At 37.6% G+C, this 21,425-nt stretch overlaps 3 protein-coding genes across 6 annotated transcripts in view; 1 reads left to right on the plus strand and 2 right to left on the minus strand.

The window, feature by feature from the left end:
• Nucleotides 1–1,124: 1,124 nt before the first annotated feature.
• On the minus strand, nucleotides 1,125–9,000 carry stip1 (stress-induced phosphoprotein 1). The gene is made up of 14 exons (XM_028467623.1): nucleotides 8,926–9,000; nucleotides 4,959–5,168; nucleotides 4,735–4,876; nucleotides 4,398–4,539; nucleotides 3,949–4,108; nucleotides 3,746–3,872; nucleotides 3,458–3,560; nucleotides 2,939–3,059; nucleotides 2,674–2,770; nucleotides 2,457–2,581; nucleotides 2,337–2,373; nucleotides 2,124–2,227; nucleotides 1,394–1,566; nucleotides 1,125–1,318 (listed from the first exon to the last, which is right to left on the minus strand). The coding sequence occupies exons 1-14, from the start codon at nucleotides 8,932–8,934 to the stop codon at nucleotides 1,246–1,248; spliced, it is 1,623 nt and encodes a 540-aa protein (XP_028323424.1). The 5' UTR covers nucleotides 8,935–9,000; the 3' UTR covers nucleotides 1,125–1,245.
• spata22 (spermatogenesis associated 22) lies at nucleotides 8,572–17,111 on the plus strand. Of its 3 annotated transcripts, none has more exons than XM_028467626.1 (9): nucleotides 8,572–8,614; nucleotides 10,272–10,319; nucleotides 10,579–10,692; nucleotides 11,909–12,046; nucleotides 12,122–12,305; nucleotides 14,314–14,617; nucleotides 14,691–14,811; nucleotides 14,889–14,986; nucleotides 16,704–17,111. In XM_028467626.1, the coding sequence occupies exons 3-9, from the start codon at nucleotides 10,653–10,655 to the stop codon at nucleotides 16,893–16,895; spliced, it is 1,077 nt and encodes a 358-aa protein (XP_028323427.1). In that variant the 5' UTR covers nucleotides 8,572–8,614; nucleotides 10,272–10,319; nucleotides 10,579–10,652; the 3' UTR covers nucleotides 16,896–17,111. The 3 variants fall into 3 exon arrangements, with proteins under 3 accessions (XP_028323427.1, XP_028323428.1, XP_028323426.1); XM_028467627.1 differs by lacking the exon at nucleotides 8,572–8,614 and adding an exon at nucleotides 8,989–9,007; XM_028467625.1 differs by lacking the exon at nucleotides 8,572–8,614 and having other exon boundaries at nucleotides 10,208–10,319.
• Nucleotides 17,112–17,139: 28 nt separating this feature from the next.
• Nucleotides 17,140–21,425, minus strand: part of lhfpl7 (LHFPL tetraspan subfamily member 7) — a 175,830-nt gene continuing 171,544 nt past the window's right edge. For both annotated transcript variants that reach the window (XM_028467629.1, XM_028467628.1), the window contains one exon: nucleotides 17,140–19,046. In XM_028467629.1, coding sequence (XP_028323430.1) covers nucleotides 18,820–19,046 — 227 coding nt within the window. In that variant the 3' untranslated portion in view covers nucleotides 17,140–18,819. The remainder of the gene's footprint in view (nucleotides 19,047–21,425) is intronic.

A 21,425-nucleotide genomic window follows, 5' to 3' on the forward strand; every position in this document is an offset into this window, starting at 1 on the left:
TCAGCCACTGTGTTCATCATCAGGTGTGCAATGTAGTACTTTATAATTGTTTAATGTGAAACATTACTTTTCCTCAAAGTGGGCCTTGACTCTCCACATGTTGGAAAACATTACACTAGTGAATCCCAACCTTTTGTCATTGGTAACCTCTGAGCCTCTTCATATCACAACAATCCTAGCTTTATTTTATATCAAATGTCAGCAGACCATCCAAATCCTCTCCTGTGTCAAGTGCAACAGTTGCTTGAGATTTCAGTAATTTCATCAAACATTTTGTAAGGTTCTTCTATATTTTCCACTTTGTCAATAGTCTACAAAAATGTTTTGGGTTTTTAAATCTATGCTACCTAACATGTGCATTCTTTTAAAAAACATGTCTTTTTTTTTTAAAAGGAAAAAAATGTATTTTTTTCTGGATCGTCTTTATTCAGTCAATATTTTATGTCTGAAGTGATGTTCTAAATATCTGAAACACTCAGCATCCTGAAAAACCAAAGCTCAGCAGTCAGTCTCCATCGGGAACACACAAGGGCAGCAAATCATGTTGCAGTGAATAAAACACTAATTAATTTCCAATTATTGTTGTGTTTTAAACTCCTTGACAGTTTGTGGCTACTGAGGATAGTTTTATAGTGCTGAGATGTAGAACAAAAAAATTCTTAAGATACAAAATATTTGCTTCTCTGAATGGAAAATGAACCACTAATTGAAAAATTACACTATAAAAGGGTTAAAATTCTAAACACCAAGTTAAATATACCAAAAACAATAGGAACAAAGAGAAATGTTTACAATGTGTGATGCATGTATGCTACCCTATGTATCTTATTTAATCTGTGCAGGTGTAGAACTATTTAAAACAGGAAATCAAGATGGATTTTTCCCTGAAACGATGAGCATTGGATCTTTTATTTAGACGCAAATCTTTTTTTTCTTTTTCACATGGACATGCCTGAACATTTGAAATACATTTTGCTGCTGTAACAGTTGAATTGCCCCCCTTGGGCATCAATAAAAGTTATCTTAATTTTCAGATGACGTACATGATATTTTCTTCAATACTATGTAAAAGGGGTGGAAAAGATTTAAAAAAAAAAAAAAAACAAAACCAGTCCCAGCGAGACTTCAGTACATTTTCATTTTTAATATGAAGGCAAGAATAGAGAAGATCAAATATTTTGGAGGGATCTGTGTGTAGTTCCATTTGTGTAAAGGAGGCTTCTGATACGTAGCACTCGTCACTCCTCAACGAATGGCTATCAGTCCAACATCAATCAGTTTCTGAATCTTCTGAGCGATAACTGGATTCTTTAAGTGGCTGAGGATCAAAAACACTGAGGTTAGGAAGTTTTTTCTTTTACGTGAGAGGATCAGTGCAGGTTTGAAGACTTACTCGCTAAGTGCTTGGGGGTCTTTCTGCATCTGCTCCAGGATCATTCTCATGGCAGGGTCTTGCATGATCTGCTGCACTTCAGGATCAGCCATGGCTCTTTTCTTCACGTCCTCTGGGCTGTCGTTCCTCGTGGCCTGACTGACCATGCAGCGCTGTATGCCCTCTGAAGCTTCCTGATGGTGGAAAGGACACATGACTCAAAGGGGAAAGAAAAAAAACAATCCCAGAGAAAATGTAACGAACAACATTTAGGATAATAAACAAAAGATCCCCACTAAGGAATCTCACTGTGTAACTACCACTTTATCTCCAAATAATTACATCTTTATTACATCAGTGTGATGAAGCAAAACAAAAAGGCACTGAACAGTTTTGATCATACTGTGTGTGTGTGTGTGTGTGTTCTCTCAATGCAGCACACCATTAACAATAATTCCATCCCACCACAGATCTAGAACTCTATTCCTCCAAACCAGGAATCTCAAGAGATCAAACGTGATCTAACAAAAAACTGAGAAGCACTTGCATCCTTGTTCTTCATTCACACAAATTTATATTTTTGGTCTTAATTATTGAGCAAAGTTGATATCTACAATTGTCAGCTTGGACCCACTGATTATCGGGACAGATTCACTCTTATGACACCTCAGAATAACCTAACATGAGAAAGTCACTTAAAGGTTTATCTTCCCATTGACTGTATGTCTGCACAGTGTGAATTGGTCGTTACCTTTGAGGAAGAGTCTAGCTCTAGAGCCTTCTGGTACGCATCCATAGCTTTGGAGAAATCTTTCATGGCTTCTAAAGCGGCTCCTTTACGTGTGTAACCTTTGACTGAAGCAGACAAAAGTTTAAACGTTAGTGAAAAAATAAACAGGAAAACTAATGTGTGCATGTTGGGACAGCACCTCAACTCCAACTTAATAAAAAACATTTTACTTACTGAATGAAGGCTCAAGCTTGATACACTCTTCACAATCCTGAGAAAAAATACATAAGATATATTATGTAACAATATTTTTTTTATTTTATTTTTACACTGTTTGGTCAAAACAGATATTACCTTTAGTGCAAGCTGAAACTCCAGCAGCTTTGTGTAGCAAGCTGCTCTGTTACTGAACAGTTTGGCATCATGGGGGTTTCTCTTGATGGCCTCACTGTAATGTTTCATGGCTAAGGGGTAGTCGCCTGTGAGAAGGGAAGAAGGAAAAAATCAATAGTTTGTCCATGTGGAGGCTCATCAGAGAGAAATGACAGGCATTGAGTAATGGTCTACCAACCCTTCTGGAATGCATCATTGCCCTTGTTCTTCTCCTCCAGAGCCAAGTCAGGGTTGATGTAGGCCTGTTTCTCCTGTTCCTTCAATATTTTCTCAGCCTGTGGAGCAAATGACCAACTGTGTTAGGTTCAAAGACAGTGACTTAGTGACACTTCAAGCTTGCATTAAGAAACCATTTGATTAAAAAATACAAAAACATTTAGTTATCCACAACAATAGGGCTCATGAAAAGCCAGTTATACATCGCCAACATCTAACAAACGCACCTGTTGACATTTCTTGAGGACATCAGGTGTGCGGTGCTCCGTTAGACTCTTGTTTAAATACTGAATTGCTTCTTTATATTTTTCCTGCTTGTAGTAAGAGTTGCCAATCCGAGCCAGAGCCCTAAAATAGGACATTTTATATGAGAAGTGCTTTTATAGCCATAGTGAGTGAAATTGTTACATGGATGCAAAGGTTTGTAGCATGTTTTGTTTCACTGAAACAATTTTTTACATTGCAAAACACAATAAAACACAATAAAATGTTCTTAAAGATGCTCAAAGGCAATTATTAGGCAAATATTAACACTAACAAGTATTTCAAAACAGCATCTTACCTCCGATATGCTCAAACAACTCTAAACCTATTTAACATTTGGCTGTGATTTATTTTTACTTGAATACAAAGTAAATATTGTTCACATTCACCATCAAAGTCCTTGAACAGTTTAGGACTGCTGTAAAAGAAGGTTCATTAGTTTGACAGGAAATGCAGCTTCTACTTCTAATTAAGGATCTCACTTTGCAATTTGTCGGTAGTCCTCTCGGTTTTCTCTGCCCACATCTATAGCCTTCTCACACAGCTCCCGGCACTTCTCAAATTCTCCCTTTTCAAAGTACACAGCTGCGATAGAAACAACAAAACATTGACAATTAACTTGAAGGAATGACAGATTTTTGTTTTAACAGAAATTTTCACAAGTGCGAATAAATGCTAAACAGAAGATATTCAATTTGCTTTCACCACTAATTTTTAATGCTAATAATTACCACATGAGAAGCTTTTAAGTGCTTAAGAATACTACACACCTGCTTGATTTGATATATAGGTCATGTTGGTTGGATCATGTTTGACTGCTTCCTCATAATGTTTCAGTGCCTTTTCAAAGTCCTTGTTCTTGTAAGCAGCATTTCCAAGTTCCTTTTCATTTGCGGCCTGCAGACAAAGAGATTTTAATATTGAATAAAACAACTCAGAAAAGTAGGTTAACACGAAGAATGCAGTAACCAACCATCTTTTTGTTTTCTGGGAGATCTTCCTCTTTGGGAGGAGGTGGCTGAGTTTCTTTGGGTTTAGGAGGAGGAGTGGGTTCATCTTCCTCATCCATCTCAGAGAGGTTCAGTCCAAGCAGGACAGAGAGTGTGGTCATCACTCTGGGATCCTGCAACTTCCTACAGGGCAGGCAGACATACTACAGCTTTTAAAGCTGCTAACCTATTTAAAAATTGATGCCACTGATACTTCTTATATGCTGTTTCATGGGGGGGGGGGCATAGTTTGTACAGTAATATATTTTTTTCTCAGTAATAGAATTACAATTTTTGCATCAATACATTATTGAAAGAAGCTGTAAGCTCAGATTTTGTACAAGTTTTCTGTAAAATAAAAAAATAGGTGTTTTTTTTATTTTGCACATTAACTGTATTATCTATACGTCCCAATCTATGATGATGTACATACGTGCCAAGCTCAGACGGTCTGTTGCGCAGCTGCTCGAGCAGTTCTCTGTAGCTGGGATCGGCCAAAAGCTCACGAGTTCGAGAATCCCCCTCCAGCTTCTGGTACAGGTTGGGCATGGCGAAGGGGTTCATCATAGATTTTTCTTGTCAAGAACAAAATATTACACATTATTAGTGAAAAACCAGAAGGCCTGCATGTATTGCATCTATGACTTGTCATTAGTCTAAACAAACAACAACACATTTTATCTTTAGTTCAGTTTCACAAAGTTTCTACCAAAATATGAACCATAAGTAACTTACATTTTTCAACTCAATAATAAAAGACAAGGTCGTACCTGCAAGGCGAGCCTCGATGTTCTGTAAACCCTCTTTCAGCTGCTGGTTACTCGGCTCTTGTCTGATTCCTTCATGATAAGTTGCTCTAGCATCTTCCAGTCGGCCAAGAAACTCCAGCGCAGCAGCTTTGCGGGAATAACCCTGTATTAAAGAAAAATATCAACAACTGTTTTATTTCAACATTCCTTGTTCGAGGAATTCCAGCAATTAAAGAACGTCTCACCTTTCCCCAATCAGGCTTGATCTTGATGGTCTGACAGGCATCTTGAAGGGCGCTCTCATAGTTGCCTTTCTTGGCATAAGCAGCTGAGCGGTTGCTGAACAGGACATGATTGGATGGGTCGAGAGCCAAAGCATCAGTGTAGCAACGTAAAGCCTCGTCAATGTTTCCAGCACTCAGAGCCTTGTTACCCTGGTCCTTCAATGCTGAAATCTGGGGAGCAGCCACATACAAGCTTACCATACTAGTACTGCTCTACAACTGGGAATTTATGACACAAAAACACACGACACAACTACAGATCTCAAAACATACATCTCTCACAGCTGCTACTGACAGCACTGGCATCAGGACATGACACACAGCATCCAATGATGGTGTGACATGCCTGTTTACTGTTATTTTTCTCATTTCTACTCAGTGAAATATTAGCCTACAGCACATGGTATTTCTCCTCAACAAGTAGAGAAAACCTAAAAAATGAGTACCTCACGTCTCCTAAAGAGTGATTCCATAAAAACAGATGAGCATGAAGGTTTTTTTTCATCAGTAAGGTATTGATATGTATGTTCCCCCAACTGAAAGACCTTCCCTATTTTATTTACTGGTTATAGCCTTTCTCCACTTCTATCAACGCTTTTAGAGAGAAAATGTAAATAAATATTTCTTCTGAAGGATGACAGTGTTAATCAAAAAAAGTGCCTCCCTCAAAAATGACTTTCTACATTGCTTGCAGACAAGAATCAGAATGCACATTTTGTCTATTAATTTTGAAATCTTAAGTGCACAAATAATAATCAAACCTGACACTAACCGTGTATTGATTTGACAGGAAATGTGTTGCTAACACCTTCCCATGTTCCTTCTAAATGTTGTTTTTTTATATAAAGGCTTTTCAGGAGAGCGATAAGAACATTTTTGCAAATGACAAGTGATGATTCTGAGGCATCAGATAGACCAAGCAGCTAAAAAGCGTTGGCAAAGGACAGCATAGAGAGCAGAATTATAGAGGATGTCTTATTGTTACTCTGTCCAATTTGAGAGATTAATAAAGACACTCCACCTGGACAGTTGGAGATTAATTGTGTTGCTGATTTCTTGCTGCAGCAACACAGAGCCCAAAACAACTGACAAAACAAAAGCAAAGAAAAGGAGAAAGGCTTTGTTTAAACTATAGCCTGACTGACATGGAATTAATAGTGGCAATGTTTATACCAATATTGGGGGTTTTGAAACCCTGATATCCAATGTCTCAGATAACTGATATCAGTCGATATATGAAATAAGATAGGAACATGAATACACACAGGATTAATACTGGACATCAGAGCTTCTCAACCTTTTGGGGGTTCTGGATTCCTTGCATATTTTTCATCAAAACTGTATTTCCGGAATATAATGTATGTAAATAAATGTTCAAAAATAAAGTTGTTCAAATCACACACTGTAAAGATGATCAACATGTTATTAAAAAGGCAAAATGTAAATAAACAATGAACTAGTGCACTTCTCCCAGTGTTGGCATTTTGTAATCATTACTGCCAATTCAAAAGTGTCAGCTTAGAATGCAGAAAGCCACAAAATCTCCACGCAGCAAAAACGTTAATACATCAGTTACATATCATAAGCCGACCAATGTCAATTTATCAGTGTATGATAAAATTGGCGGCACTGATTAAACACCCAGATTCACCCTTAAACTAATCTCATAAGGTAAAATCATCCTAATTAATACCACATCATCTAAAATGTTTGATCAGATTTATTGTTATTAAAAAAAAAAAAAAATAGTGCTGGGCATTGTTTGATTGGAACAATTCCAGTTCCCATTACGATTCTTTTAAGAGGCATGGTCAAAAAATTTTGCATGTTTTAAATGAGCTAGCTAATAAGGCTGAACGATTAAATGCATTTGCAATATTATCGCGATATCATAAAACGCGATTTTCTAATCGCAAAGGCTGCAATTTTTTTCTTCTTGTCCTGTCTTCAACTGTCCTGTTAAGTTCAGAGAGTTTAAGAAGTGCAGTCCACATGTTTACATGTTTCATGAAATGTGAAGTTACATATGTTGAAGAGGTAAAGCCACAGATTTGTTTAGTTTATTGTTGTAATCTGTGCTTTAAAATGTATATTTATTTAAAGGTTCAATAAATCTGAAATTGTTTATTATGAAACAGATTGATTTATTGCTTGTGTTCATTGAAAAATACATGACAAGAGGCCCATGAAAAACTAATCGCATATTAAATCACATTCGCAATATTGAGGATTAAAAAAAATCATTCAGCACTACTAGCTATCCAAAAACAGATCTGCTGCACAGTGTTCATGGTTGTGCGGTAAAGCAAACACTTATTCTTCTTTGTTGGTGTTTGGCGGCTTCTTTTTCCGGTCGGTGGACTGGGTATCAAAAGCAGTAATCGTAACTTGAAAATTTTAACGATTCCGGAAAGTTAGTCCCGGGACCAATCGATACTAGATACCCAACCTTATTCAAAAGTTAAATGATCTTTAGTTTTTTCTGCTTTTGTTATTGGGAATTAATTAATGGCTAAATTAATTTAAATCTTAGTGGAAATCAAAGTCTAAATAGTTGAAATAATATCGACAACTGATTGAGATATTTCAAATTAAGAAGTTTTATGTATTCTGAAACAAGCCTGTACAAAAAGGGTGCATGAATAACTTAACAAGTATTCTCTGCCTCAGAGAAAGAGTTGTGTGTTTTAATGACTGTGGTTATGATGAGCAGTTGGACTAAAATCCATTTCAAGGGCAGTTTGCAGACATGAGGTGGCAGCTGAGGACACCACAGACTAGGCCTAAGCAATATATTGAGATTCAAGATATATCAAGTTTTCTATTTTGGGGACATAGAAAATTACAATATCGCCTATATCAATACATTTCTGTTTTATAGCATATTTTGTGTTATAATGCTTGTTTTCAAAAGAGCATGAAAAGCACAGTTAGATGGATTGCCGAGTGGGTCCTAACCCAGACCTTCCCCTAAACAAGCCACACTACAGAACTCACTCCCACGTGCTGTCCCTTCAAAGGAGAAAAAGCTAAGTGTCACATATTGTGCAGCTGTTTGTTAATAAATGTGCTTGTGTGGAATTTTTCTTCAGCAAGTTAAATCCAGAGATGATTCTGGTAAGACTTTATTGAGCTAAAAATATAGATTTGTATCATATATCGGCATTTTGAGAAACAAAATATTGAGATATGAGAGGGTCCACATCGCCCAGCCCTACTACAGTCTACAGCCATGACAGCAGCACCGTGTGTTTCCAGAAGGATCCTCGGCTGAGAGCGCCATACGCACGTGCACACACAAAAATGACAGCCTACAACGCTTCTTTCCCACACAGGGTATCGATTAGAAATCACGTTAAAAGTCCTGTTGTTCTCACAGCAAGTCAATGCTAGCAGTGAGAACATTTAATGAGCAAAGTCCCCGAATTAATGATCTCCCCGTGATTTGCAACAATCCGGTACAGGTCTAATAAACATGATGCACAAGTACTGTTTGCAGCATTAGTGTAGAAGCCGTTTTTATAATGAACTTTAGCTTTACATTTAGCTAACCTTAATATGTGCGACCGTAAATTAGCTGTAGCCAAGCAAAAGTAATACAATGACTCAGACCCTGAGTGAGTAATTCAAGAATTATTTAAATTCCACTAAATAGCTTAGATATTAAATCTTCGTGTGCACTGTAATATGATAACTAATTCGAGTACCTGAGATAAATTGTAATTTCAAGCAACCGGAGTCACGCTAAGCTAACGATATAGCCTAGCATTGTTCGCAAACAGTAGGACTGTGTATTTAGAGCGGAAAAACGCTGCTCACTTATATTTAACCAATCTGGAAAACGTTTAAAACCCATGTACAGATTGACAAAAATACACATTTGGAATAAAGTATGTTGTTAAAACCAAGAATATAGCCGGGAACTCACTTTCTCCATGGTGCAAGCATGAGGTTCCTTCCAGAAACTACGGTAGACAAGCGCCTCCCCGGAACACCGCGGAGGATGCCAGGTTGGGATGCAGGAAGTCCGCAGACAGGGCTGATAATAAAAATTAAAATCTTCGGAGACGTGAAACTACTGAGTGTATCCCGATATTGATACCGAATCTAGTGTGGGCTTAATGTAAAATCTCTGGTATAATATATTGTTTTTATTGGCTCTATGGTCTATTTTTTATTCGTTTATTTAATTTAATTGTAGAATATTCTTTATTTATTTATGCAATATATTGTGACTGATGAGGGTGCGTTTTTCTCATACCTACTGTTAATATCACTTGATCAAACCTTTTCTAACATTCCACGTGACAAAATATGTCATAAAAGTATGCATGATTTGTGCTGATATTGTATTGGAAGTCATAAAGGTGACACCTCTAGAAATAACTGAAAACCTAATACAAAATGCAGCAAAAAGCAACAATAGTAAATATGATAAATATAGCAAGTGGGAAATCTCTGAGAGGCATACGATTCAGCTAAAAATTACTTTTTTTTCCTTCTTGTATCTAAAATAAATGTCCCTTTCATAAACCGATGTCCAAGTCATCATTTTCAAAGTTGAAAAATAAAAGAGCTAAGCAAGCGGGCTTCTAAATTCCATTTTCTGTATCATAACATTATAATGGGCAGTGCTGATGGTCCATGAAGGGATGATTTGCTTCAATCAAAAATAATTTTCAATAAAAAAATTTTTAACTTCATTCAAAAAACACTATTTTAGTCAAAGAAAACATAAGCCTGAATATTTGAAGAGTTTTTCTTCTTTATTTGTTCGTGATTGAAGTGACTTATTATTTGAATAAAAATAAGTTGTTGTTTTTATTTAAGTAATCTTTTATCTGGACCAGATTATGGTAAGATATTTGTGTCTTCATCAATTAATCCAAAACAAATATTGCTACAATGAAAAAAAAAAAAGAGAGAGAATAATTTAATAATACAAAAACACACCTCAATTTTAAAACACTTTCAATCAAAAAAGAAAATAAAAAAATGGATGAAGGTAAATAAATATTTGAAACCCAAAAAAGTTGCATTTGAACACTTTCTTCTTTGAATAAAAATGTGTTTTTATTATTATTATTAAAGAGAACCTTGTTTTTCCGTTTTTTGTTTTTGTTGTTTTGTTTGTTTTGTTTTTTTTTTTAGAAAAAACGTTTTTGATTGAATTTAATCGTCATTGTACAACGTGTAATACTTCATTTGGCCACACGGTGGCGACATGTGCTTAAATGAGTGTTTAACGCACCGTGACTGTTCTTTTTTTTTTAGCTTGTCCTCATCGAGCTTTTACACATAATAACTTGGAACTGCTTTACGGTATGTATTTCAAACTGTTTGTGAACGAATCTTGTTCATTTTCATATCATTATTTGGTGTGTGGTATATTTACTACCTTTTAACAGCTTAGTTTCCTAGCTAGAACTTCCTTTCAGTAAGATTCTGTCAATGCTTTACTTAAACCGTAATATTATGTTGCTAAACTAATAATATATGTTTTTGGAACAGAAAACAAAATGATTCAAAACATCTAATCTCCTTAAATGAGTAAACATTTTCTTTTACGTGTTCTTTTTAGAACCCAGTGGGTAACCAGGACGTCCAGGGCGTAAATGATTCTTTAATTGGATTTGTTGTCTCGTATTTGAAGCGATGTGGAAACGTGAAAATCAGCAGCCCAGGCCAACAGCAGGTAGGAGAAACACAGAGTTATATTTTATGTTTTATAGTTATGCACAGTTGTCTAATATCCTGACATGTACCACAAACAGTGACATTAGTAGTGAATGCTAACGAGAACGTTAGCATTAGCATCCACTGCGCGGGAAGTGACACCCCCTTTAACACCTCAGGTGAATTAGGTTAAAAACGAATTAATTTTGCCCCAAAAAGAAAACATCTGAAATTGGTCATTTCGATATGAAACAATGTATTATCCAGTGAAATGTACACTAATTAACTCCACCATTTATTTATTTATTTGTTTGTTCTACTTTAAGTAGGGGTGTGTATTGCCTGGCATCTGGCGATACGACTCATATCACGATACATAGGTCACGATACGATGCGATATATCCTGATAATAAAGTATGAGGCGATTATTGCGATTTAAAAAAAAATAAAGACTTAAGAAACAACTAATCTGTAAATGTGTACACCTTCATTTGAACATTATCTATGAAAAATATTTTATTGGCATATTTTACACTCAAAACATTGGCTTTAACATGCCATGTGCCAACAACTTAGAATAAAAAATAACATACAATCTGTTTGTGGCTTTTAAATCAACTTTGACTTTAGTGCAAAGTGACTTTAGTGTAACTTAACTGAGGTATATGCCTAGAACAACAAATAAATGCAGAATGTTAGTACTTTGTTTTTAGATTTTATTGAAAAAACACAAGCTGGTCAACATGCCCAGGTTTCAGTGCATTTATTTGTGCAGTTAAAATGTCTCTTGCAGTAGAAAATACTTTCCTGGTTAAATAAAGGTTAAAAAAAAAATCGATATGGATGAATTTTGAATCCGACAATAGTAATATACACATAGTAATATCGCGATATATCGCTGAATCAATTTTTCTCAACACCCCTAACTTAAGCTAGCTTATGTCAAAAGTACTGAACAGGTTTTGACAGAAATTTAACCTTAAATTTTCAATTTGATTTAATTTTAAATCAGTTTCAAAAATTGAAAAATCCATATCTCATCATTGGCGAAATTTCAAAAATTTTGCCAAATTTCACAAATAACTAATCTTTAAAAATTTGACTCATTAATGTCAGGTTACATTTAAGAACAGCTGGACTGTTATAAAGACAGTGTTGTCATTGATGAAAACAATCATAACACAGCCAGATGTGATGGTGTGTGTTCAGTTGGTTTCCTCTTCCGTCTCCATCAGGATGCCTCTCTGTGCCGCTCTTCAATCAGAAGAAAAGAAACCGGATCCCTTTAACATCTGCACCTTCTGAGAACGAGTTTTTCTCCCACAGGGAATACGTTGAGCCCTTCAGCTCAGCTCCTCCTAAAAGAGCAGCAGGTCAGGATTTATACAAGATTACCTTTCACAACTTTCACATGAAGATTAATCCCCAATCCTGCAATCCTCCCTCAGGTGGATGCCATCAGCCTCCGAGTCCCTCCAGTGGTGCTCTTCAAACCAGTCCATATAACAGACAGAACACATCCCAGTTCCTGCCATCCCAGTCATATGGAGAGAAGAAACCAGCTCCAGGACCTGTCCCTGCAGCTCGGACCTATGGACTGATGCCCCATCCTTATAAAGCTGGGGGCAGAGGGTATGAGTTTATCTATTTATTTGGATCTATATTAGTTTTGGCTGGAGCCATTACTACTCTTCCTGGAGTCCACACCCAATACGACTGTTTTATTAATGCAGTATACAATACATATAACACATCACACAACAAAGAAAACAAACAACAACTAAAACTATTTACAAAACAAAAACAACATTCATACAGTCGGACCTAGTTCCAATTAATTCATAATTTAAAGCAGAACTAAGCAACTTTTTCACTTTAATAAATACTTCTCGTAGTCCCTGTGAGGGTAATACAAGTGTTTATGGGGTGATTGGGGGGTCTTTCATTTCCCAATGGTGTCTCAGGCCAGAAAACAGCACTTTCAACTTTTCCTGCCTCCGACCCGGTGGCTTTACAGCAGTCCAATACAAACTAATGCTAGATTATAACCAGGCCCGTGGCTGCACACGGTTGTCTACAAATTCACTTTTCTCAAACTTTCTTTTCTCAAAAGAAGGCAGAGAAGACCTTTGTCTGAGGAACAGCGCAACTCCATGTAGTGATAGCTCAGCAGCAACACACAGCAATCACACACTGTCGTCGCAGCAACAGGCAGGCACACACACTTGCAACCCAGCGCTCCATCAGGCAGCACACACACAAATATCCATCGATCTATCTATCCATCCATTCATCCATCCATCTATTCATTTTCAGAGCTGCTTTGTCAGCACACAAACAAACACATCACACGCACTTCCACACTTCCTTCCTATTACTCCCACATCATTTATTTATTTGACTTGTCTCTCTTCCTCATACTGTTCATGGTCACATGGGACTATATGTGTGAAAACACCCTTAGTGTCACTGTTGTATTAGGATTTTTCAGTGATCGGTTGCTCCTCTCCTGGGAGAGCAAAGGTGCACATGTAGCTGTGGGGTGGGGCAGGCAGCGGGGGGTGTGGAGTTTTTACGACAGTGACATAACCAAAAGGGACCTTTAGGGGGAGCGCTAAGCAAACGTTACTTAGTTCTGCTTTAATTAGTTATTTAGCAATATACATTTACAATATATCAACATACATTTACAGTTGTTTATCCATATACATATACATTTAAAGATCTCATAAAACTAATCAAACTTACCTTAATTAATTGTATTCAGTAGCTTTCATCATTAGGCACCATGAGCTGTTTTGTTAATAAATGTAAAGGGCTATATTTGTTGGTGCAAAGTAAAACAGTGTGTGCGATTTCCCTGGTTTAATTCTATGGAACATGCACATGATAAATTGATAAAGTTTGTACCAATGCTGCGGTTTAGGTAGAACCTGATAAAAGACACATAAATTCATACAAATACAACTATTTATTTAGCATTCAACATTTCTTAGTGATTATCATCCATGGTTAGCAATTAATATACAAACAGATGCAACTTAGCGAGCAGACTGAGAATAAATTCATCTATTAATTATGCGTGTGGCTCAAACTTACAGTGGAAAAATCTCCCCTCTTCAGTTTAACCCTCCGTCAGGTGTAACCTGCGTTGATTCCGTGGTGATTTAAAAAAAAAATGAAAATAAACATTTTGAAACGTAATCACCAAATAAGGAACAGTCAAAAAGTATGTTTCCTCAAAAGAGAAGTCCACAGGAGCTCAAAACTTGTGAAAGAACCTTAAACTATCTTCCTCTCTCTCTCACTCATGTGTTTGTGGTATTTGAGGCACAGACATACACACAGACATACAGAGATTCCTTGCTTTAATAGAGAGATGTGTTTATCAGAACTAAAAGACAATTATTTAAATAAAACCCTTGGCTGTTGAGCTGCAGAAATTTTCCTAATAAAAACAAGTAATGAGACAGTTGTGCATGTGATGTGATGAGTTTATCTTTTTATTTTCAGCAGCAGCCAATGACAACATGCTTATTTGAACCTGATTTAAATATACTGGGACTCAATTTGGGAAAAAAGCAACAAAATATCCAGATGACAGTACAACACAATAAACAGATTTCCTGTTTGATTTCAGCTCTATGATTGGACAACCCAGCAACCAAGTCAAGCAGCAAGACTCCAACTTCCGTTTTAATCCAGGACAGAGCCAATACCAGGCCCCTTGTGGCAGTGAGAGTTCACAAAGCAAGATCAATCCAAGATCTCACCCGTATTCCCAGCAGCCGAGGCCTCTCCCTGCTCTCCCACCACCCAGGAAGCCCATGGCTCCGTCTCCGCAGCCACAGAAGAATTCCTGGAAATTCACCAACAGCTTTGGGCCTCAAAGCTCAGGTTTTCAGGGAAAAAAGAGTTCAAGTCTACCCTCAAATAAAAGCCAGGTACAGATAAATGTATGTATTTGTATCCATGCAAAACACTGCATTTCTCTGTCTGTTCTGCTCATTTGAGAAGGCAGCACTTTCACCAAAGCCAGCTGTAGAGAACTCACTGAGGATCATGACTGCAGTCATTGGTGGCATGAAGCACTGGAGCAAGTTTAAGGACAGATTTCCATGTTTATTTGAAATATTTGGTGAGTTGATTTTTTGCTGTTAACGCCTCCTTAAGTGGGCTATATTTTGAAATGTGAATGGTGTGTTTCTCCACCAGCTACTCTGGACTCTGCTGTGACACTGGGCCGCTACGGGGCCAAGAGCTTCCTGATGAGAGACGGAAAGGAAGTAGTGCAGTGTATCTTTTATGAGAATGTGAGTGGGAATGGAGGATTGTGGAAGTGTAACCAAAGATGTATTTAAAGACATTACACAGTAGTATGTAAGGAAAATGGATCAAATAGTGTGAAAAAATGAGAGCTATTTACAGAAGATAAACAGATTAATGAGATTAAAAAAATAAACCTTAAAGATAAAGATTTACAGATCAAGTATAAAATATAAGAGCTATTTGCAGAAAGTAAAAAGATACATAATGTAAGATAAAAATTAAACTTAAACATACAGTTGTGCAATGTGAAGTAGCATGGCTTTTATGCTATAAAAATATTGCAAAATTCCAAATATCAGAATGGGTTTCTGCATCTTTCAGTACGTAGAACACTTGAAGCTATCGTTGGTAATCTTTTTCGCAAAGACTTTTTTATATTCTGGGTGATGTATTGAGATAAACGAACAAGAATCAGATCTCTGTTGCAACTGCAGACGCCTTTACAGTATGTATAGTCCTGTCCACGCCCCCCTCTGTCTCTCCCTCCTCCTAGTGTGCACACTCATCATTTATTGAAATGAGTCAGACTCTCAGATGCACGTTTAAGCTTTCGGGGGTGTGGTTTTGAATGGAGCACTGATAGGAGGAGGTCCCCCCGGACTGTGTGAGGTTGCGGGGGTCCGCTGGTCTGGGCCAACACAGAGAAACTGACATCAACCCCACATTCTTTCACTACTACATAACATGCAAAGTCCTCCTATAGAGTCCCAGCTCTCCATCCTTTTACCCAGAACCTTTCACTGAAACCTGCATTAACTACTACATCACCATGCTGCCTCATATTTACATCATATATCACAGTTACTTATGGTAGTTGTGTCAGAATAGTCCTCTTACCTGCAAACGCGGTTCATCATTGTGTGACGTAGCATAATGCTAATTAGCACTCCAAAGGTCCCTGAGTCGGCAGAAGCTGCAGGGTACGAAGCAATGATTAATCCACCTTATAAAAGTTTACATTCCAATCATATGTTAGATTAGGGGTGGCTTCGCTATGACTTAATAAGAATACACTGCTGTAGAGAAGTGGTTCTTAAACTGGGGTCCAGGGTCCGTGAAATAATTTTAATCACTGTTAAGTGTGATGGTTGTGTCAATGGCAAAAAAAAAAAAATCGTGCAAAAAATACTTTTTTCAAATAAATGTGCACAAATTGTATTAATTTGTAATATATTCAGCACATTTAATGTTATATACACTATTTGTTATAGTGTATATATATATAGTATACTTTATATTAATTTCTACTACAAATATCTTAAATATTGAAGTGAAACCGTTAAAAGAATAGTTCATTCTCACGGAATTTAGGGCTACAAATTGGGGCATGTGTACCCCTAGGGGTACACAATGGAACTACGAGGGACACTTGAGAGAGAGTAGGAAATTTACAAATGAACGCATTAATTATATACAGCAGCAGTCACAATTTATACAGTATCAAACGTGTTTTTTTTACTTTGATTTTATTGTAAGTGGTCTAATAGCTTTATTAAACAGTTCTATGGACGGGTTTGATTACATGTGTAAATAATTTGCCTTTATACATATTTTCTGTATTTCTATTTCTATTTTCATTTTTATTCATTTGACATAAAGTTCTTGTCAATTATTTAGTTTTATGTCATTTTAGTTTTAAAGCATCTGAGCCACTGTGAGGCTCCAGTGGAGAATAAATTGGTTTATTTTGTGTGTTTTTAGGAGCTGGTGCTGCCCCGTCTGGTCCGTGGTCAGCCGCATCGCTGTGTGGGAAACTACGACCACAGCAGAGAGCTCCTGGTGTGTGTGTCTGTGCGGCCTGGCCTGCCCTCAGAGTTTAGAAACGCTCAGGATGCAGTGAAAGCCTGCGACGCAGAGATGAGGATGTTGGTTAAATCCCTCAGTGAAGTCTAAGTGAGAAAGTAGTGGAAATGTGTTTAAAAAGAGGCATGGAAACAAGACCTGTGTCTTATATTAGAATGTCTCAGTTTCAGTAAACTTGTTTCAAAAGTTGGTAACGCTTCATACCTGCAGAGGAAGCTGTTTTCCTCTTGTTTACATTTCATATTAACTGTTAGCTTGTGTTCTTGTATTACAGACAAACCTCAATAAATCTAGACAGGAAGTGAATAGTCTGCTTCTTAAAGTTATGAAACATTTTTATTACAAAATTCACAGAACAGCAAACATCTTTCAGGATGAATTCAGGTAAAAGCAAAGTCGACGAGATAATATCTCAGGACGTTTTTCGGAAAATGGGGGAAAAAGTGATATCAAGGACAGTTTATTTGTTTATTTACAGTCAAACATCAAATTGGAAAAAATACCTCTAATCTACTAAAACACTTAAACCAGTGCTGAGACTTCACGCACAACAAATGAGAATGGGTAAAGAGCAGTCACACCAGTAATTCCCACACAGTCAAGCACAGTATGAGGTCCAATACAATACCAACACTGGTTTACTTCCATCCATTTTCATATCGTCAGGGCACGTCTTCATGGGAGCTTTAATTTGGTCATTATTTAAAACGTATCATTAAACATCAATACACATGTAAACAGCCACGAGAACAAACCAATCAGAGCCGAGGTTGGCAGTGGAAGGAGAAGAAGAAGACGTGGAGGACGGCAGCAGAGCAAAGGAAATAAAATAACACATAATCTGTATTTAACAAGCAGAGCAGACAAATGAAGCTATGTTTAAATATTAGTCATAATTTACACCTCCACTGCTCAAACTCAAAATCACACACAAGGATAGCAGGAATGAATATTAACTGCATGTTTAACACGGCATCCAAAGAGATTTTCCTCTTTTACATCATTTTCAAGAATATCAAAGCATGTAGTTGCAAATAAAATATGCAACTCGTCTTGTACGCTTTTCCCTTTTGCTTGTCATGTTTCCCACAGAGATTAGGTTGTTGTTTTTTTCTCCTCAGGTTAATGAACTCATACTGCATCAATTCAAGGAGAAACACATCACAGGATCCACAGTTTTTCATTTGAAAAAGATGATTACCTGATGATTGGATTAAACTCTGGTCTCTCTTTAACAAGGCACAAGTCGGTCAGATTTAAAACCCAGATCAATTGTTGTAGTGTTAGTAAAGTCCACATTTTCATGCATTTTTAAAATCAATTCCTACATCTTATGGCCTTAAAGTGTTAGAATTGCTTCTTTTTTTTTATATATAAAAATGAACTTACATCAGACAAACCATTACAAGGAGAAAGGGGTTGATGCAGTATGGCAGCATCTTTTCTCAAACAACACTGCAGTGAAACAACTGGTCCTGATGACGATCTGCTCTTTGTTGGTCCTCTGACAGCTGTGAGAGAATCCTAGCCATCCTCTTCACTCACCTCTGCTGGTTATGAACTCCAAAGGACAAAAAAAAATCCTTCAGATCATCAAAGTTCTTCATATTTCCAGACATTTCAGCAATCAAACACTGGAACTACAAACCATGGAAGCAACTCATGTAGAGTTTACCTGTGTCTTGGACTGTAAAAGTCCCGTATTACAGCATTCCAGGTGTGTCGTAGTCAGAAAGACACCTTTAGTCATGCTGCTTTTCAGTCTGTTTTGCAATGTTTCATTCATAGGTTAATTCCTTGTAATTCTTAAGCCCATAATCTGGAGTTCAGTCGAAACAAGCAAAAAGTAACTGAACATTCCAGTTTGGAAAAAAAGTTCTCCTTAAAGAGAAATTGCAAACACACATTTACACATACACACTCGCCAACAACATACAAACAAATTCAAATATTTGAATGACTGTCACATCAGGCCCACGACAGCCTGAGAGCTCAGCATTGAGTGTTGATAGAACTATAACAGCGTGGGCAAAGGGGTTGGGGACAGATGCTCCTTTGGTGCGTACTTGGCAAAAAAGGGCAAAAAGACGGTGAGCATGACTCCCACAATGGCCAGCATGTAGCCCCAGCCAATCTGGCACTCGCCAGCGTAGTAGATGTCAGAGTTTCCGCAGAACGACCTGACAAGGGACGAGTTCAGACCAAAAGGGTAGACCAGGAGTCCAGCAGCCATGATGAACACTGCAGATAAGACAGAAGAGACAGGGAGGTTAGTATATTCATCAATACAAAACCAGATGTGAGGGTGGGTAGACATTGGTTTAACAAAGGAAATTAAGAAGAAGAACATATGTATAACTTTTTCAGAGTAGATTATATAGAGATTAAAGGTGGGATGATGTATCGATAAAATGTCACAAGATATATTACCCATGGTATGAGTGTTGTAGTGTAATGTTTTTGAGAGTCAAGGTTTTTTTTTAATATGTATTTAAAAAAAAAAACATAATACATGGTATTTTAGCCAGGGATGGTGTTAAGATAAAACAAAGAGTAATGGAATAAAACACACAGAGCAAATTAAAAAGACAGGTAACATACAACAACTTATAGTGCAGAGATAAAATATAGACCTAGAAATTTCATCTCAGGAAGTTCGTATATCATCCAACCTTTAATTATCAAAACTAAAAATAAAGGTGATTTGGGGTTGGCTTTCTGCCCAGTCCTGTTATTGTATTTCCCTGTAATGTCAGCTCACCGTCACTTGGTGGTGGTAGATAAATGGCAGAAACACTGAGTCAGGGTTAGAGTCAGCTGGAACTTTCCATCCAGCAGAGTCATATTAGCAGCTTTGAACAACAGAAGTGCAAACAACATGAAAAAAATCCAAAACGACTTGCATCTCCAGAAATCGAGGTTCTATGATGACAAATACCTTTTTCACCTCCGCCCCAGTGCATCCTGGGAGCAGATATCTGTTACAAATTGAGTCAAGTCTTCATGCCTACGCAGCCAAGCCGTTATCGACTATGCTACAAGATGTCAATGCTGCCCTTAGTCATTCCGGTGGTTGGCTGGGTTTCCAAGAGTGGCATTCTTGTTTTTCTTTAGAGAGCTTAAAAAACGCCCGAAAACTTTGATAGCGAGTAGCTCCAGGGGAAAAAACAAATGTGTATCTATTTGTGTGGGATCTATTTCAAGAGATGTCAGATTAAAGCTGCCTCAGTCACTTTACAAAAGGATAAAAGAGAGTAAAAAGCAGAGGTATTTCCAGCGTAGCCTCTGTCTGAGTCTCTCCATGGAGTTCTCTCTCAGCTTTGATTTTGGCAGCCCTAGACTTCGCCTTTCCAGCTGAACGAGTGCCTTCACGTTTTATCTGCAGGGGCCCAACGCCTCTGAGCTCACTGCCTAATGACACTTTAATGATCTTCTTTATCAAACTCTCCTCCGCTTGTGTAGAAGAAACGCAAAGCCCCTGCAGCGTGTCGGGTTTACACTACACTGAGGTGAGCGGTTTATGAAGTTGGATGCAACCACGGAGAAAACAGCAACACAAAAACAACCTCAGAACAATCAATACAGGGAGAAAATGTGTGTAGAAGTTCCTCGCAAAGGCTGTGTCAAGAAAGCAGAATGAGGACTTGTGTCAGAACAGGACAGCAGGAGGACGAGGTTGATGTTTAACCAAACCTCTGCGAGCCTCTAATGAGAATAAGAAGTGCTGAGAAACTACAAAACACAACTCCAAAGTACACACAATACAGAACCAATTTATGTAGAAAAACAATCCATTGATTTCACAGAGTCTGCACTCGGCTGCGTGTTTCTGATGACTTTGAAAAGCAGCCTTTTGGAACAACTTTGTTTAGTGCAGAATGCTTGTTATGCTGGCTAGGTGGAATAATAGCTACAGTATATGTTTAAAGCTTATATTCAGAGCTTCTGAGGCATCTATGTTTATTTATGATTCTTTTGAAATGCAAAAAAATACCGATATAGTCTTTTTCTATGGTCTACTGCCAGTGGTCATTCATATACATTAATGTATATAAGTCTCTCCTTCGTCCTATAGACCTCTATACAAATGGAAACGAGTGCCGTGATCGCCCAGCCAATAGGCTTCGACTTCCTGTTTTGGAGACTGTCAATCAAAGTGAATGTGGATCTGTGCACGGAAACAAGGCCACGCGGTACAACAGCAAACAGGTAAATATGATTTTGGCTCTTACCTGACACATAGACCTATATCAATGCAACCTCGTTATGTTCCGCGATGCGCATGCAGAAAAGTAAAGGTATGGCTTCTGGTCGATTGAAAGAGGCAGTGGGAAGGAAGTGAGGCTGTTTAGGGTGGGACATCGAGACGTTTCTCAGATCTCCAGATGGCAGCTTTAAAGGTGCAGTCTGCAACCCTTATAAAAGTGACTTTTAGTCATATTTGCTAAAGCTGTCACTATGTAAGGAAAGCTTTACATCAAACTAGTAGTTTGTGTGAAAAAAACAGACTAATTGAGTCCCCCCTGCTGCTCCTGCAGCCTTTTGCAGATTGCCAAAATGCACCGAGTAAAAAGAACCAATCGGAGCCAGGATTGTGTTTGATGAACTGTCTGACAGCTG

The sequence above is a fragment of the Gouania willdenowi genome, chromosome 14 (genome assembly GCF_900634775.1).
Source record: "Gouania willdenowi chromosome 14, fGouWil2.1, whole genome shotgun sequence".
NCBI lineage: Eukaryota > Metazoa > Chordata > Actinopteri > Blenniiformes > Gobiesocidae > Gouania > Gouania willdenowi.

Bases quoted from the DNA above. Each gene is read 5' to 3' on its own strand.
- stip1 (XM_028467623.1), bottom strand. The intron at 4,877-4,958 runs GTGAGACGTTCT...TCTTTAATACAG, and splicing joins TCAAGCCTGATTGGGGAAAG to GGTTATTCCCGCAAAGCTGC. The intron at 3,561-3,745 runs GTGTGTAGTATT...TTTCTATCGCAG, and splicing joins CTATATATCAAATCAAGCAG to CTGTGTACTTTGAAAAGGGA.
- spata22 (XM_028467626.1), top strand. From the start codon at position 10,653: ATGTGGAAACGTGAAAATCAGCAGCCCAGGCCAACAGCAG. The intron at 12,306-14,313 runs GTATGAGTTTAT...GTTTGATTTCAG, and splicing joins TATAAAGCTGGGGGCAGAGG to CTCTATGATTGGACAACCCA. The intron at 14,987-16,703 runs GTGAGTGGGAAT...GTGTGTTTTTAG, and splicing joins AGTGTATCTTTTATGAGAAT to GAGCTGGTGCTGCCCCGTCT.